The sequence below is a fragment of the Haliaeetus albicilla genome, chromosome 1 (assembly GCF_947461875.1).
Source record: "Haliaeetus albicilla chromosome 1, bHalAlb1.1, whole genome shotgun sequence".
NCBI classification, from domain to species: Eukaryota; Metazoa; Chordata; class Aves; order Accipitriformes; family Accipitridae; genus Haliaeetus; species Haliaeetus albicilla.
In genome coordinates this window covers 36,747,636-36,766,658 of record NC_091483.1, presented here as the reverse complement: position 1 = coordinate 36,766,658, position 19,023 = coordinate 36,747,636, and the positions used below count along the sequence as shown (strand labels likewise).

Genomic DNA, 19,023 nt, shown 5'->3' with positions numbered 1-19,023 from the left:
AGCATGAAATGCAAGGCTGGAAATAAGAGGAAACAAAGGGTCCAGTTCAACTGCAGTGAACTTTACGTGGAGATTGTTCAACCCTCCTGAAGGCAGAAAACAAGAGGAAAAGCAGAGGAAAGGAGGATAAGACAAAACCTGAGAGGCTGCTGGAATGGATCCAAAGCTAAAATCAGCTATTTTGAATTAAATATGTTGTACAATGCCAGAGGCAAGCTTAAACATGTCCCTCTAAAGCAGAATATCATAAGATATTCAGCCTGTAGATGATGGAGAGTTTTGTAAATGTCACATGGTTTTAAAAAGCCAAGAGAGAATTTTGTTCTTTCAACTGATTGGGCCCACATTTCCTCTAGTGAAGGTATTCTTGCTAATTCCTGCTCACTGTGGTGGCAACTTTGGAGATGGGCAGCATCTCTCAAGTGTTTGATGGCCACGTACAACACTCCCCAGTAACAGTAAGGCTTGTTATAGAGCTGTCCTGGTTTCAGCTGGGATAGAGCTAACTGTCTTCCTAGTAGCTGGTACAGTGCTATGTTTTGAGTTCAGTATGTGAAGAATGTTGATAACACACTGATGTTTTCAGTTGTTGCTCAGTAGTGTTTAGACTATAGTCAAGGATTTTTCAGCTTCTCATGCCCAGCCAGGGCAGCTGACCCAAATTGGCCAACAGTGTATTCCATACCATGTGACGTCCCATCTAGTTTAGGAACTGGGAAGTGGGGGGCAGGGATTCGCCACTTGGGGACTGGCTGGGTGTCGGTCGGCAGGTGGTGAGCAATTGCCCTGCGCATCATTTGTACATTTCAATCTTTTTATTACTACTGTTGTCATTTTATTAGTGTTATCATTATCATTACTAGTTTCTTCTTTTCTGTTCTATTAAATCGTTCTTATCTCAACCCAGGAGTTTTACTTCTTTTCCTGATTTTCTCCCCCATCCCACTGGATGGGGGGTAGTGAGTGAGCGGCTGCGTGGTGCTTAGCTGCTGGCTGGGGTTAAACCACGACAAGAGCTCAGAGCAGCAGCACATTATCATTGTCACACACAAACCATACACATTATACAAACATTTAAGGAGACATGACTCCTTAGGAAGATTTAATTATGCTTAACGTCTGTTCTGGGACATTTTCAAGTACCACTCTACTGTGCTTTTCATAAATATGTGTTCATTTCAAACAAATCCTACCTGATAAAAAAATATAATATACCATTTGTGTAATAGACAGTGTAATGTTAAACACATCATGGATTATACAAATACCAGTAAGGTCCAGCTGTAAAAACTGATGTAAACTGGGCTCTGCACTCCTCAGGAATTAATTTTGGTTGACGACCACATGGTCACAGATAGACTGTATCAACCTTTCTTAGACTAGTACTTGCTTTCAAATATCCACTCTTTGATTATGCTAGCTAAATGCTCATTGCACAGAGTGTGTGTCTTCCAGCAGGTAGGCATTGCTGGATCCCGCTAGGTCCTGAATACGTCTTAGCTGAACATCCGGTTACGAGAAACTAAGCTGTAGACAGATTTTTTTTCCTGGAATACATGGCGTTGCCTGCATGTTGGTGTTGTACAAACTTATCTGGAGCAAATAACATCAGTAACTTGTGCAAGAGGCCTTAAGTAATCACCTAAAGGGGAGGGGGGCATTTGGCATGTTTTGTCTCCAAACAGAAAGGAGCATAATGATTAATCTCAGCTTTGCATTAAGGTTTAAATTGCACCAAAAGACTGGTGAAGACCATCCTTTCAGAGTTCTGCTCGCTCTTCTCCTGAAGATGGTATCAATGAGGATCCTCTGTGTGTTGCTGTGCCTCAACTTAGCCTGGGTATGAATTTGCTTACTTGATTCTTTTCATATCTTTTTTGAAGAGTAAGTATTTATTTAATGTTTATTCATTAGATATATACATTTTGGCTGTCACCTAGCTTGTAAAATTCAATGCACACACATATGCACAAGCTTACTGTAACCATTTCACTGCTGGACTTCCATCAGTATTCTTGAGTATCCAGCTCTCCAGTTTTGCTTAATTCAGTTTTGCTGAATCTGCCTAGCTTCAGGAGCAGCAAAGCATATACATTAACATGAATTCATAGATTCATAGGTGATGCTATAGGTCAGGAATTTTCAGGTTTATTAGGGTGAAGCCTACTCTGCTTTGGATGGTATTTCAGCAGGGTTTTCCACCTACAAATGACACACGATACTTTTATTGCAAAATATACATTAAAAAACAAGGATTCCTGTGACAGCCACATCAGGTTAAACAAGAGCCAAGTAAGAATCGATTTTTAGATAAGGAAAGAGATAGACTTGATTTTCAAGTATGCTAATATAACCTTGATGTTTTGTCATTGAGGTCTCAGGCCATAATCTTATGTTAGATTCTTTACGTTTCTTTTTGTGACTGTTTTTTGAAGAATGTGCATATTTTAACAAATGGCAGAAATTACAGGAAGCAGATGGGACAAAACAGAAGCAGCTGTATTTGAGCTGTCAATGCTGAAAGGGCACAGACCACCTAAAAGTAAAGTTTTTATTTGTAACTTTTAAGCGGCACTTGGGCTGGATCCTCAGGATGAATCAAACCAGCGTGAATCTGCTGATTTTAATAATGACATTCCAGCTCCCCAGGGCTAAGGTTCTGGCCCTGGAGGCTAGAATTAGGAAAACTTTCTCTGATGCAGAATCAATCATTACTCATCATAATAATTAATCATTAATATTTTCAAGCATTAATTATGCTGCTTGAAAAGAACATAAGGTGTGCAGAGGAATCCAGTCAGACCTAATTACATCTCAAGCCCTAAAACAGGGCTTTCTTTTATGAAAAAGAATTATTTTCCACTCCTTTACTGAGCAGTAACACAGTAGGAATTCTTACAGGGTTTTGGCTTAGAATTAGCTTGTATATATGCACTTTTTCTTCTCAGGTTTGAAGAAAATCTCTGTATATTTATTTCTTTTCTTTCATTAGCACAGTGGAGTCCATCCATTACTGGCATTATTATTTTTATTACAATATTATTAGCTTTCTTGCTCTTTATGCCAGGCAAAACAGTGCTACAAGCTTACAGTTAGCAACTGTGATTAAAATCAGAAACACTAATGGGAAAACTCTGTTCATATCTATCTTTAAGCCAGTTTTGTGTAGACTGAAGGTGGTAGAATGAAAATAGAAATTTAGAAATACTGCAGCAAATGGAAGTAGAACATAGGATTTTTTACGTATTTGCTTTAACTTAACCAGTTTCAATCTAATTGCAAGTTAATTTTACGTTTACACACAGAACACAAGATTTCTGTGGAATGATATTATCATAATATATCCTGAGCATCACTACACAGCAGCATTAATTTTAAGAGATGAAAAGCTTTATTCTGACAAAAACCCCAAAATCGTATCTTACAAGAAATGTTCAGGAGTAAAATCCTTGCACTGTTCAGTGTGATGCTTTCCAGATGGCTGTAATTGCCACACGTCAGCTATGCCACTGTGTGTTTGAGGACGTCAGCATTATGTTTCCATTCTCTTGGCAGCTACTTAGTTAATCTCAGTTTTGCTTTCCCCCCTTTTTCTCCTGGCAGGCACAATCCGGAGACAGTACCTTTGAAAAGGAGGGTGCAGGAGTGCGTGGTCCCAGGATTATGGAGCACATGTCCCAGTCCACCTGCCAGTATGAGAAGAACTGGCCCATCTGTGCAGACGATGACTGGGTGAGCAATGAGCTCTGGGGGCAAAAGCGGGGCCCATCAGGAGGGTGCTCATGGACCTCAGCTGGACCACTTCGATGGGTGCCATGCAGCCAGCATGTGGTTGGGCTTTAGGTCTGAGGGAGGACAGGTAATGCTTCACATTGGGGCAGCCTGCAGAGATCTCCTGTTGGAAAGAAAGAAAGAAAAAAATGAGGAGAAAGAAAGAGGGAGAAGAGAATTTTGCAGGGGTGCACACTCAGAAGAGAAAGTAAGTCTGGAAAAGAAAAATGAAATAAAAGAAGACTATTCCTAGAAAAAAAAATAAGAAGTATTTCTCTTCAGAATTTTGGTATTGCCACTTTTGGAGTTGGTAAGAGAAAGGCACAGGAAAGAAAGATGTGTGACAAAGAAAAGAAATAGCTAGAAGTAACTTACACGTCACTAGTTATTTTTTAGGAAGTCAGGTGACAAAATGTTCAGTAGAAGTTTCATAATGATTGACTGGATGTCTTTGTGTATAAACTGTTAATTTGTCTCTCTCGCCTCTTGCTTCTCAGCCCATCTCTACGCTACACTTATTTGAGGAAATCTTGGCAAAGAGCTTTAGTCTGTAAGAACATTAAGCTTTTCTGAGGAAAATTTTGTTTAAATAAGTTGGCTTGTAACATCCTTGTTCAAACTGGACAACAGACTTCTCCTTACAGCAGCCCTTTGGGAAATGCATATATATATATATGCCTTATTTCACCCCTGACAAACAGAGGAGAAGGAAAACTAAGGGTTTACTTGTTCCTCGCTCCCTCCGGCCCTGGCAGGTTTCTGAGGATGCGCTTCACTGATTCCATCACACCAGTGCTAAGGGCATAGGAGGTAAAGGATCAGCCTCCAGGTGGCTTGCTCTAAGTCACACAAGTCCTTGGCAAAGTTGTTGGATGAATAGGACAGGACATCTGAAGACAACTTGTAGAATCTTGCCGTAATTTTTCTTTTAATGTGTTTTCAGTGTTGGCCAAAACTCTGCAACTGTAATGTTAAAAAAAGGTTTACTTCTGAAGTAACACGATAACACAATTATTTCCCTCTTCCAATTTTAGGGTACAAAATGTCCATCAGGCTGCAGAATGCAAGGACTGATTGATGAAACGGACCAGGATTATAGTCACAGAATAGACAAAATCAAGAAGCTGCTCGCAGAAAATCAAAACAACTATAAAAGATCCAATCAGATAATTGTGGAAACCATAGATACGCTAAAACCAAGCCTAGACAATGCTCAGCGTGAGTATCTTGCACCCAGTTTTATTATCCATTGCTGAATTATTATTTTTTTTGTGTGCATAAGCAATATATAGTGAAAAGGTATGCTGCACTGGACCTTATTCTCAAGAGCCAGAATAAACATAGTAATACAAGACTCTTAACTGCTAACTAGTAGAAACTACTGTAATTTTTACCTGCTTAGTACTATGAGAAATATGTTCTTAACTGCATGTTTTAATTACACATTCTAAAATATGCTATTCTTTTAGGAAAGAAAATCATATGTGCATAGCTTACTGTGAGGCATTTTTGTTTCAGAGCTTGATGACACTTACAGTCATGTGTCAGGAGAACTGAGGCGGAGAATTGTGACATTAAAGCAAAGAGTTGTCACTCAAGTAAACAGGATTAAAGCTCTGCAGAGCAGCATCCGGGAACAGGTGGTGGAGATGAAGCGCTTGGAGGTAGGTAGCTGCTACGTGATTTCCATTCTTTCCAGGGCTTAACTACAGAAAGAGGGTCTATCCCTTCTACTCTGCATGGCGAGCAGTGCTCCCTCTGGAAGAAAATGTGATGCAATTCTCACAGGATCTGACTTCCTGGGGCAAATCCCCAAATGAGTTCCTTTCTGTGCAGCTTGGTTTTCTTCCTCTGCTGTGTGGGAACCAGTGTGAGCTCAGGAGGACTCCTGGTCCCATCTGCCCCTTCTGCTCTCAGACAGGCAGCAAGGATGTTATATCTGCTGATAACTGGCTCTGAATGAGGCGTTTCTCCTCCTGTAAGGAGTTGCTGAGCAGCTAGGATGAGGGGGATGTGCTCTGTCCTCCCCCAGTGATGCCACTGCTGCCCACAGCCAGTGCTGGCATTAAAGCCCGTGTTCCCAGGTTGCAGCCAATTCTTCTGATGGTAATGCAAGGAAAAGTCCTGGCACAAACAGCGGGTTTTCTCAAAAGCCCATTTTGATCCCCAGATCAGAGATCTGGCTTTTGGATCACTTTGGAAAACAGTGGTAACCCCAGGATGGCGGGGCCATGAAAGGCTCTGGGACAAGTCCAGCGTCCTCCCTTTTCCTTGGAGGACTCGTTTCTGCCCTGGTCCCCAGGGAGCATGCCCAGCTCAGCAGCACTCCCTCCAAACCCAGAAAGACACCCCTGTGCCCTGAGAACAAAGGGAGCAGAGATTGGGAACGTACTACAACGTACTTCTCCATGGAGCTCATGTGCACTGTGCTATTGCACGTGTCGTATTTACAGTGGAGATAGATAGATAAACACAAGGATGATTTCAAAACTGAGCTTTGGAAAAGCACCAGGGCAGCCCCCACCTTTCCCCAGTCCAGTTAAAGGATACACTTGCTTGAGAAAGTCAGGAAAACTCCCTAACTAAATTATTTCTCTCTGTTTATGTAGGTGGACATTGATATTAAGATACGAGCCTGCAAAGGAACCTGTGCTAGAAGTTTTGATTACCAGGTGGACAACGAAAGCTACGACAACATCCAGAAGCAGCTTACCCAAGCTAACTCCATCAACTTGCACCCAGAGCTTCAAACAACCACCTTGAGCACACTGAAAATGAGGCCACTTAAGGACTCGAATGTTCCTGAGCATTTTAAGCATAAGCCCCAGCCAGAAATGCAAGCTCTGAACATAATTAATAACATCAGGCAGATGCAAGCAGTATTAGAAAGGCCAGAAACAGACACAAACCCCTCCCGAGGTGACGGCTTGTATCACATGGTAGAATCGAGGGGGGATGGATCTTCACACACCACCAAGTTAGTTACTCCTACTCATGGGAGAGAAACCCTTAATCTGGGAGACAAAACCTCCTCCATTGTTCGTAGATGCACCAAAACTACCACCACAAGACTTGTCACTGGCCCTGATGGCCCTAGAGAAGAAGTAGTTGAAAAAATGGTTTCTTCCGATGGCTCAGACTGCTCCTATTTACAAGGAGCAGGAAATCCTGGAGGGGAAGGGAGCATACACCATGTTGGTGGGACAGACAGATTCCACAGGCTAGAGGGCTTATTCCCTGAGCTAGAGTCAATTTTTACCCCTGGCTCTCCACCCACTTCTAGTAAGCACTTTAGTGGATCTAGCAGCATTTCAACTAGCAGACATGTAAGTGGCACAGGCAGTAGCCACTTAGGTACTGGAATACCCAGTCATTCAGGAGCTTATGGGGGGAAAGGCAAATTTACAGACTTAGGAGAGGATGAAGAAGATGACTTTGGAGGACTTCACCTTCAGCCATCTGGATTCCCATCTGGCGGTGCAGGTCACTCCAAGACTGTAGTGAGCAGCACCTCTTCTAGTTTCAACAAGGGAGGCTCCACTTTTGAAACTAAATCACTAAAGACCCGTGAAATAACTGAGCAGCTAGGTGGGATGCAACATGATCAGAGTGCAGAGGATACCCCAGACATTCGTGCACGCAGCTTCAGACCGTCAGGAAGGAAGCAAAATACAGCCAGCACTGGGAAAGGTACAAAGGCCTCACGGAAATAGTTACTGAGGTAGTGGAGCCAAACCCCATCCCTAACCAAACTGACACATTGGTTTTAGATACTGCAGTACAACAGTGTGATGATAAAATGCAAGTAATGTGTCTGTTTGTTGCCACCTTGGAAACAAAAAGGAAAATATTTCATTAATACTCGGGTATTACACAGAAAATTCACAATTTAAGAAGTATGTAAAGTTTTCTTTTCTGAATTCTTTTTAACATTGCCTGTCACTATACCTAGTGTAGTCCAAGACATGTTTAACAATTTTCCTCAGAGCTATTGGTACTTGGATTCCTCTGAACCTTTTATTAAATTTTACTGATAACTCCTGTCAAACCAGATCAACTTTTTTTTTTAGACTGTGATGATATCCGCCAGAAACACACTTTTGGTGCCAAAAGTGGCATTTACAAAATCAAGCCAGCGGGATCCAATAAGGTTTTGTCAGTTTATTGCGACCAAGAGACCACTTTGGGAGGATGGCTATTGATCCAACAGAGAATGGATGGATCAGTGAATTTTAACCGGACCTGGCAAGACTACAAGAGAGGTTTCGGCAGCGTGGATGGCAGAGGGCGAGGAGAGTTCTGGCTGGGCAATGAAAACATACACTTGCTGACTCAGAATGACACTCTCCTTCGGGTAGAGTTAGAGGACTGGGATGGAAATGCTGTGTATGCAGAGTATATCCTACAGGTAGGGTCTGAAGCAGAAGGGTATGCCCTTGCAGTGTCCTCCTACGAGGGGACAGCCGGGGACGCGCTGATCGCCGGCTGGCTGGAAGAGGGCACCGAATACACGTCCCATGCCCAGATGCAGTTCAGCACCTTCGACCGGGACCAGGACCGCTGGGAGGAGAGCTGCGCAGAGATGTACGGGGGTGGCTGGTGGTACAACAGCTGCCAGGCGGCCAACCTCAATGGCATTTACTACCTGGGGGGCCACTACGACCCCAGGTACAATGTTCCTTATGAGATCGAAAACGGCGTGGTCTGGCTGCCATTTAGAGCCTCTGACTATTCCCTCAAAATTGTTAGAATGAAAATCAGGCCCATAGAAACCCTGTAGAAAGACAGGCTTTTAATGATGTATGACTACAAGTTGAAAAGATTCTTTTTCATATATATGTGCATGATGTACCTCTACTCTGTGAATTTGAAGGCAACTGGGCACATCTGTGGCTTCAAAAATAAACACTGATTAATCATCAACAAAATAGTTCTTCCATCTGATTTATAACTGACAAACCTTTTCAAGACAATATTGATTTTAAAACCCTTTTTATATAAACTTTGTCTATGTCTTTGACTATGTCTTTGTCTGTCTATGTCTTTGGCAGCTCACACCTTGACTGCAGATAAAAATATTTATAATTTGAATTATTTACTTTGCTTAAGAGTGTTAAAGAAGTAAAAAAATTTAGAAGTATGTTGACCACAAACTCCTGCCTCCACTAACATGACCCGTGAAAGTCTGACTGAGTTCGACAGTCATGCTTCTGGGCCATGTCCTCTCGTTTCCATTTCGAGGGGAGCACAACAGCGGTGGGAGTCAGTTCTCAGGCAGAGCCACGGGTGGTTTGGGTTCTCACTTTTGCCACATACCTAACATGGAGTACACTTTGAAAAATGATGCATGCATTTTAGGACTTACTTTTAAGGATCTCCTAAGTTTTGATTTTATAAATATGGAGGTAGGCCTTCCTTCCCATTAATGAATCTAGGTAGTTTACCATGCATACTGTAGCTTCAAAATAAGACAGTTCATGTAAACTCGGCAAAATACAACTCCCAAAACAGGCTATTATTTTCTAGTGACCACTAAAAGGTTATGATTGTAACCAGTTCAAGCAAGATGAGGAGCACCTGGATGGCTATAGTATATATTGACTTGGTTTAGAGTGTTTCTCAGCACATGTGTCAAGCAAGGATTCTCCTACAGATAAGGGGTTTAAATCAGGAACTTGCTGACAGTGTGTGGTAAGAATTTTTTAGCAAAAAGCTGGCTGCATGGAAAAACAGTTATATTGGTTACACAATTACACAAGAACATGCTGTATTTACCTTTATACCTTATGACATAAAATTACACAAGTATTTACTCTGTTTAATATTTCTGTGCTTCCATTGAGAAACAAGCATGAGCAAACTTCCTTGCCTCCAATCTCACTGGCCAGCTTGTTTCATACCATTTAACAATATCATCAAATACTGGCAAAGCAGCTCACTTTTAGCCTTTTTTCAGTGTTTCTCAAACACAGCCACTGTCTCACCTTTTTGGAGAGTTTGCTGAAGAGCAAAGACACTTTTACAGCCATGTGCGGAGAAGCGTCTGCTTTTGGAAAAGGGGCTTCTGCTTTATGCCTTGTGGTTTTGTTCCCTAGCCTCAGTGGAAGCCTGTCTGTGGGGATGCTGAACATTTGCGCTCATGTAGTGAGATGCTGTCATGATGTTTCCTCCTTGTCCCTCGGGGCTCCACAGATTAGATCAACACAAGAGGTTTCAGATGGGATCCATCTACCACTAGTGATTTGGCTCCCTTCCTTTGTGGAGGAAGGCAGTTGCCTCTGAGAGATGTCTGATCCTGCCTACCAGGGTTGGGAGGTCCTGTCTTTGGGACAACCTCTGTTCCTGGCTACAGAGGGAGCCTAGACCACTGGCTTTGATGAAATACCCAACCTCCACCTACCCTATGATTGGAGTCACTAATTGCTCTAGTCCCACAATAGGTCTTCTAATACTGTATTTTATTCTATGATACAAGGATGTGGGATGGTGGAAGGGATATTAAGAGGCACAGTAATGTGAGCCAGGTCCCAGGAAAGGGCATATTTTATCCAGCATACAGGATTTTGAACTAAGTGACTGGTGACGGTGACCTACCCATTTTTTAGATAGTATCTTTTCACTTTATTTCTTCTCAACTTGTTACACAGGTGATTACCGTTACCCTTATATAATATAAAAGAAAACTATTTAGCGGAACATGTTTGCTTCTCTGGCGATAATGCATAAATACTTAGGAATCATGTGAAGAAAACTTTAGTTTTAAGGCTTTATTTAATTTTTAGAAAACATTTTAAAATAATCCTCTCCCTCCCCCTTCAAATGTGGTATAGAAGTCCTTTGTAGAAGAGTGAAACAAGTTGGGTTTGGGGTTTTTTTATCAGTGTTATTCTATACTAGTTACTTCTGTCTTGTGAACAAATGAAAAATGGAACAAAATACACTTGTGAGTTATTTTCATCAGTCAGATTTTGATTTACAGTTGACATAGCTTTTCACTTTAGGTCATAATATTCTCATACATACATATTTGGTTCTCATATGAAAAGAAAAGCCTGAATACCGTGGCTAAAAAGATAACCATGCACAAATATTAAAAGAAAATCCCTGATTCTGTACATTTTGCTAATGGTTACTGTGGAAAGTATGGCCTGATTTTCATGCTCATCTTCTTCATTGAATACCATGACCCTTTCCAGTTCATCCATACAACACCATCATCTGTGCCATGCTTTGCCATATCCCAGCTGTAGCTCCCTCCCCAATAGTATCTGCCATTGGGGTTGGCTGAGTGGCAGCGGTTGTACCACCATCCACCACCATCTTCTTTGGAGCACTGTTTTCTTGGATCTGTAGTTAACCTGATGAGGGAAAACAAAAGTGTTGAGAGTGACAGATGAACTGTAAGCAAAAAGATCAACAGAGTGCATACACCTGCCTCTGTACTGAAATTTTCAAACCGTAATAAACATTTAAAATCCTCTCTGCACTTTCTGTAAAAGATTGACCGTCACAAGTGTGTGCTACACAGTACACTTGGAAGGTGAAGCAGCTAAGAAAAACAAGTCAAATTTTAGCTGCCGCTCTTTGGCAATATCATTTTAGTTTGCTGATTGACAACTACAATTACTTGCAGTTCATAATGATAATTGCATTATCAATGCAATTTAAAGGTATAAAACAATGAGAAATATATGTCTTCCCGAATCTAAACAATTCCTTTATTCATGAATATGTAATCAGGTATTAAGATAAAGACATAGCCCATAGCTTAGAGATACAGTGCTAAGTTATGTACTTTACAACTGAGCTCCTGTCTTCTGAGTAGACAGAACTTTGTTTTTTAAATAGGACATGCTACCTGTCTTTCCTCAGGACCCATTATGTGTTACTGGAGTGAGTACCAATATTCCTACTTAAGCAAGACAGTGTCCTCAGCACTGCCACCATCAGTCTCTGACAATGAATATATTACATCCAGATTTGCTGATTTGTCTATGGTAATGTCATTCATGGAATCAATAAAATTCAGTGTGCTTACTTCTTACTTGGTTGTGGAGCAGCACTAACCTAATATATAGTTTTACCTGCCCTTGGCTACACCAAAAGAACTGCATGGACATTTGGCTGGTAACTTGCAGGGATAAAACATATTTTAAGAAACTACAAAATGCTGTGAAAACTAACAGCAAATTAGAGCAATATTCTATATTCCGCTCCATTTTAAGCTCTATTTTTATTTTAAATGTCTAATGCAAGTACATACCATCCATCATTGTCTCTGTCATAAGTACTGAAGAACATGCCGTTGTGAATTGTCATTGTCCTGTTTTCTCCATGCACCTGTGAAGCTCCTTCCATTAGTGCGTTGCCTGCATTGCCTCTGTAGTTACTAACTGAAAGTTGATACTTGTTTCCTTCATTCTGTACTGTGAAACCTCCATAACGAGCTGATACTTTATCGCCATTCCAGTCCTCCATTTCAATTAGAACTTCAGTGGGCCCTATTTTGGTAAGCTGGCTGATCTTGTCATTTCCAAGCCAATATTCACCTGAGGAGCAACAAGCGAGAGCTCTGTGAAATAGACTTCACAATATATTTCAGGGCAACTTTATGATTTGCCTATAGGTCTGCCCATGTGGATTAGTTAATTTTAAAAAAAATCAAAGAGCTTCAAGAAATATGATAAAACAGTTTCAGTGAGAAGAGCAATTTGTGTTTCATGCTCGGTGTTTTACCTGGTGTATCACAGTAGTTCTTCCCTCCACTCTTTGCAACATTTCCAAATCCTTTTTTATATTGATCCCATGCTCTTCCAAAATTAACACTGCCGTCCTGGCGGTTCTGAATCAAAGTCCAGCCTACAGGAGTGACAGTATTTAGATTAAATTGCCATCAAGAAAGGAGCATGAAACATTAAGATACAGCCCTTTTGTCTTCATCTCAAGAGAAGCGGAGCATATGGCTTCCTTGCTGCACATCTGAGTTTTCACTGCTTACAAGCTCAGCCTTGCCATTTTTACTCATGCTTAAGTAGCACCTTCCTTCATAAGGAAAGGTGGAAAAGCAAAACTTGAGGGACTGCCCTGGTCTTTTGTCTAGTGCATAGTAGCAGGGTAAGAAATGAGCCAGGCCGTCCTTGTCTGCCCACCTATACATTGTCCATTCTAGTCATAGTAAGATAGTTTTTTATTTACCAACCCTACCCCAGCAATTTATTTCCAGTTTCATTATAGAATTATCCTACTGTGCAACTGAAGATGACCAACAAGACTTTTCTGAATGAGTCAATCAGACTTAATTCTGGAGTAATTACAAAAGGTATAACTCCATATTAGTTTGTATAAAATGCAAATTACTAATACGATTTTTTTGTAGCATCCATATTAATATTTTAGCAACATAGTTATTTCACACTAACCTCCATTCTCTGTTTCCATGTCACAGTATACCCTGTATGGTTTGATGAAAGGATCTGGCTGGATGAGGTACATTTCAGATACCTCGCCTCCCTTTCTGATAATATCCTCACATTCTGCAAGAATAAAGCAGAGAGTCTGTTACTGAAAGAGCTGTGAACTTATTCAACAATCTTCATATCCTTTGGTTTGCTGATTATAAGGCAACAATTTTAAATATATATATAATTCTACTTTCATTTTGATTTCTGTGATACATTGTGTGAAAGAATCAGGGAAGAAAAACCAGTACACCTGCATTGTTCTACTTTTCCAAATAGGAATTTCTAAAAGTTCAAACTTAGTGATGGAAAACTGTATATTTCCCAATGACTTTTTGAACTAGACAAGCTTGTGAAAGAAGAACCTTTCTTGACTGAAAAAATCAAGGGTACAACTATGATAGTCACAAATGTATCACCTTCACCTTACAAAGACCTTGAAGCATGTATTTCTTTAAAATGCTACTAGCCACTAATGAAGACTGATACCGGGTAAGAGGATCTTTGGTCTGGCCAGTACAGGCATCCAGAAAGGATTTTTTTCATTTAGGATCACTTTCCATCTTTTCTGCTAACCTAATCAATGACACAGGGCTTCAGAGGCACATTCAAACCAATTGAATAATGCATCTATCAATTTGCACAGTGATATAAATGGGAGAAGCGATGTCATTATAGTTGGATGAGTACCTTTGCCTGAAACCACTGGAATATTACAGGAAACAACACATGGGGAACGGCAGTAGTCCACCTGGGTTGCAATGGCATTTTCCAGTTTTTGTATCTTTTTGTGTAAAGAATCCACAACTGCACGAAGGACCCTGAGGCTAGATGGGATGTTATTGTCCAGATTATCCTTTATATAATTATAATGCAATTCCACCTCTGTGTTGTACTGAGAAAGTATATCATCATTGTCTGGAAGAGCAAAGAGATGAAAAGCAGATTAGTTTTCAACACATTTTCCAGTTATGAAATAATGAAGAGCAATCTGTAAGCACAATTTGAGAAGTCACTTCTTCCCTTAGCAGGGAGGAAGGATAGGCATTTCTTTTGCTTACTTCTCCACAATGTGCAAAAACTATGCAGAGACCACTCAGTAAAGTGGTACACTTGTATTGTTATTTCTTTGCTAGCTAGTAGATTTATCAGTGGTGCTGTATTCTGCAAAGTACCATAATTAGCTTCTTTCCAGGAAGCCATGGTGCCAAGCCAGGATCTGGGCATAAAGGGATTGGATGGACATAGGAAAGCAGGTAAGGGGGGAATACATGACCCTTACATTTAGGGGCCTGATACGAAACTTGCCGTAGTATGAGATCCATTCCTTTGCCTTTCTCAAAGGATTTTTTTTTAAGATTTAAGAGGAGACGGTCATGGAACCCTACTTTGCTAGATACTCCACTGTATTTTTTATTTTTTTTAAGAAGTCCCATTAACAAGTAACAGTAGCAATGCCAACAGAACTGCAATACTGTTTACACTAGTAATTCATAGAAATAGCATACCTTTTCTTTGTTTTTGCCTGTTTATCAATTTATTATCTAGAACAGTCACATATTCATAGAAAGTTGTAGAGGTTTCAGACAGTTTGCTCACTTTGTCCTTTAGATCACGAACAACTGGTTTCACATTTTTTTCCTGTTTTACCAGTGTAGTTTGCAGCTCACATCCAGTTGGACACAGCACTCCCTTAAAAAAAAAAAAAAAACCAACCAAAAAGGGCTGTGAATAAATGCCAAGATAAAAAGTTTCTAATCCCATCAATGAATGATTATACCTTTGAACCCATTGAATAGTTAGTAATGTGAGACCAGGTATTTAAGCATCTGGATGAGGACTCAAGACATTCAACTTCTACAAAGAAGCTGCAGTCTGAAGGTCAGGAAGGAGCCCTGAGTCCCTCAGGAGGACTTTTTTGTTGAAACTCTTGGGAAAAGCCGTCCCTCTTCACACTTTTTTAGTCCACTATCTGCTTTTCACTTTTCTGCACTGTTAAATGTTCAAGGTGTTAAGCCACCTGAACTACGATTAAAGCCTGTCAGGAACTACCTGGTGCCTGTGCATATTTATCTCTACCCCCTTCCTCTTTCACTCGCCTCAGAGAATCAACCATGTTCTCTACACCTTGTTATATATATATCTCTCGTGAAATGGCCATACCGTTCATTAAAAAATTATCATCTCAAGAAGCTGAGCACTATTGCTTCTGCAACAAGCACTGCACTGTAAAGGACAGCAGTGTTTTAAAAAGAGGTGGAAAATTCTTCAGTCCCATGAGAACCAAAATACCCAGTCAGAAGTGGGACTCTACCACAACCATGTATTCATTAAGCTTTAACAGACTTCAGTTGTTGGAAACCTCCACACTCAAATTTGCTCTCAGATACTAAGATGCCTCACAGCACTGTTACAGCTTGCATTTTCTGGCAGAAAGCACAGCAGGGACAGCGCGACAGACTACTGCAAGGCAGCGAGGAGTATGCTAGATCTCAGCATGCTTGCATGCTCTTCCGTAAGAGCTGGGGCAGTGATTGAGGGTAGACTATAATTATGGTTTGAAACAAATTTTAAGAAATACCCGGGAAGTTATTTTTTTTCATCCCCAGGGTTCCTTGAGATTATCTGAAATTCAAGCCAGCGCTTCTGCAGAGCTTTTTTCTGTCCTTCTTAATAGTTACCTATGCAAAGCCACATGGAAAGCGCAGGCTAACCCACAGATACTTCCTTTCCTCATTTGGGGTTCAAATCTCATCTCCCCACCTTCGCCGCAGGCTGTCTGACTCTGTGAGTAATCCCATGGACCCTGTGGCATCACTGTGCTGAATGCAGTCCTCCCAAATTCGAGAAAAACGAAGCAAAGCTGGGCTGCTTTAAATGAATGACCGTCTCTTATTTGGTGAAGAAAACTCCATGCTGGGTGCACTAGAAGGACAGGACAGTCTGTTATCAGCTGCCTCAACAGGCAGACACCTACCAGCTCCTCCAGAGGATGCTTGCAGCCACCAGCATCGGGGTAGACGATAGGTTCTTTCTTCTCCCCTGGCTTCACCCGCTTTGGGGGCCGGGGCTGGTATCCCGTTCCGCTGATGGGAGGTGCCACGGGTCGGAGCGTGGGGGCCGCTTCCCGCCTTTTGTCCAGGGGTCGGTGGCCTCGAACCCCCAGCTGAGGGCTCTCGTCCTGCAAAGCCAGGAGGAGAGGAAACTCCCTGAGTCTGGGACTGCTGTTGTAAAATGCGATGCACAGGGCGGAGGCATCTGTTCAGCAGTCTTTAGTATTTTGAACAGTGAGGAAAACCGCGGAATGGAATGAAAAAAGCAATAATGGAAATTTTACGCTGATGTTATGTAAAAGTCATTGCTATGCCCTCCCTTGTAAGACTAGTCACACTCCCTCCACCTACATATAGGCAAACTAAAAAGCCTTCAAACCAAAGCAAAACAATATTTCAATAGCTCATTCTGATGAAGGGACAAAGTTTATATAGTTCAGAGCCACTAAGCACCATGAAACTTGAAGTAGTAGGATACAAAAAAAAAAAAAAAAAAGTAATTGACATTCTTGGGGCTAAGAAGGATATTCAGCATCATGTTATCAGTGTCCCAATTTTTCACTGGGCTACAAGAAAATTTGTAAGGTTTCAGAAAATCAGGCCACAGTCAAATATATCATCGGGTCTCGGGCCACATGCCAGCTATTAACTGATGGAATTGGGAAAAGCATTCAATAACATCTCTCTCATCCCCACCTCTGCCAGAAGTAGGGAAGTCTAAGAGGCTGAGCAAGGAAAACAGGCCTGGTCCCTAAGCACTTGTTGAAACTAGACCATTTGAATTAATAGTTGTCTGAACTACTGAATCAAAATCTTCGACCATCTCCAATCCCACTCAGACTTAGCTACAAATAACAAACATTTGTAAGGATCCAGGATCAGAGGCTTCAAGCAGTTTCAGAAGTAGGCAGCGTACAAATCACAAAATTGCTGAAAATTATTTAGCATAGTGGTGTTATCAGTAGTCAATGTACAAACACAAATACTTAGATTGTATAACAGAAAATCACCTCATTTCTGATTACCCTGACCTATGTCATTTTTGCAGGGATTTTCAAAATATAAAAAAAGGTACTGAGATTCTAAATTGTATTTCCCATTTAAATATTTTACCTAAAACTAAATCTAGGTTAAACTGTTATATTAGATTGATCTTTATTGCTTGCCTTTTTGTTCAAAAATTGTTACCTCTCCATTTCCAACATAAAGCTATATGAACTGGTAGTTAATTTGTTTTCAATGTCTACTGAATCCACAGAAAAGTTTTTACTGTTTTTGAGAGAGGACATGATTAATTACACATTTCTACTTCTTTGAACCTGATATTAACTGTCTATAACATTACTGCTAAATTAATATCCTTAAGTAAATTCAGCTAAATAATCTTACCACCAGGTGTTCTTCATTCCCTACAGAAAAAGAGGAAGAAAATATATCCAAACTCAGAAAATAACTATTATGCAGTTACATATACACGAAGAAATAATAGAAAGGTTATTTCTTTGAACAATTCAAGTGGAAAAAGAACATGCACTGGATCATTTTTTCCCACAGCTGCTAACTTAGCTAACTCACATAAGCTGTGTAAGTCAGGCATGCAATTAAAATGAAATTAATAATTTTTACTATTATTACTATTATTAATTATGATCAGTATTACAACCTCCTCATCATAGTCAGTAGCAGGCTGGGGTTGAACTGAGGAAACACAGAGCAGGAAGAGCAGGAGCAGTTTCATGGTGCTAGCTTGCTTGAGCCGCTCAGTGACCTTCTCCTATCAGCAGCTCTGACAGGGAGAGGTCCTCTCTGTTCCTATATATAAGCGGCAGCCCTCATTTCCCAGATGACTGACGGTGATAGGACCAACCCTTCTGAGCAATCACTGTATCTCTGTTAATATTCAACCTTTCTCTTCACTGTGTGCCTGAATACATTTGTTGTTGAGCAATTTCTCTGGACAGCTCTTATCTACGTGTCCCAGAGACCTCTGCTGATGCTGGGGTCAAATAGATATTTAAGTCCTTAAAAGTACCTCCTGCTCAGATTACACAAGACTACCATTTTCTCAAAAATCACAAGGCTTTTCAAGCAGCTGAAAAGTGAACATCTAAAGAAAAGAAACATCATCAGATGTCGCACTGTGACATCTTTTTTTCTCTCTGCTGAAAATTTGAATGTTTCAGAAATATGATATTAAATTAGAATTAAACTCACATCCTATAGATGGCTACATTCTTCTAAATAGTTCTGATGGTGCCTGGATAGGTATGCAAGTCTTTGGGTCTCTTGAAGTACAAAGCAAGAAAGAGTATATTATGTTCATTAGATTAATAATTTTAAATGAAAACATTGTTTTGATCTAATTAAATATCAGATGAATATTGTAAGCATAAAACAATGCTATTCCATTACTTTAGCAATACGACATTGTGAATGACCTAAAATAATTAAATTTTACATATTAATTTGATGGTTTCCTTTTTTAATACAAAAAGTATACCTGTCAAACAGTATTTAAATATTTTTAATAATATTTTAAAAGAATATGCATGAAATTATTTGTAATCATAGTGGAATACTCAAACATGCTTTCTGATGCTTTATAGGAGTATGGTGTATCACTGTTCTCATATTAGCAGAGTTTTAACACTTCAGTGTCTTTATATCCTGTGATTTTCTTGTGCATTATAAATTATCATAATATAGTGAATTAAATAAAATGTGCCGAGTGAGAGCCAGCA

General features: G+C 40.4%; 2 protein-coding genes across 2 annotated transcripts; one reads left to right on the top strand and one right to left on the bottom strand.

Annotated features, from left to right (window-relative positions):
- The first annotated feature begins 1,668 nt into the window (after nt 1-1,668).
- Nucleotides 1,669-8,699, top strand: FGA (fibrinogen alpha chain). Its single transcript, XM_009928996.2, has 6 exons — nt 1,669-1,840; nt 3,604-3,732; nt 4,806-4,989; nt 5,290-5,435; nt 6,381-7,461; nt 7,842-8,699. Exons 1-6 carry the CDS (start codon nt 1,697-1,699, stop codon nt 8,549-8,551), a joined length of 2,394 nt encoding a protein of 797 aa, XP_009927298.2. The 5' UTR covers nt 1,669-1,696; the 3' UTR covers nt 8,552-8,699.
- Nucleotides 8,700-10,523: 1,824 nt separating this feature from the next.
- Nucleotides 10,524-18,091, bottom strand: FGB (fibrinogen beta chain). Its single transcript, XM_009928995.2, has 8 exons — nt 17,946-18,091; nt 16,207-16,410; nt 14,738-14,921; nt 13,920-14,147; nt 13,191-13,304; nt 12,508-12,630; nt 12,035-12,320; nt 10,524-11,129 (listed from the first exon to the last, which is right to left on the bottom strand). Exons 1-8 carry the CDS (start codon nt 18,018-18,020, stop codon nt 10,901-10,903), a joined length of 1,443 nt encoding a protein of 480 aa, XP_009927297.1. The 5' UTR covers nt 18,021-18,091; the 3' UTR covers nt 10,524-10,900.
- Between the last annotated feature and the right edge of the window lie 932 nt (nt 18,092-19,023).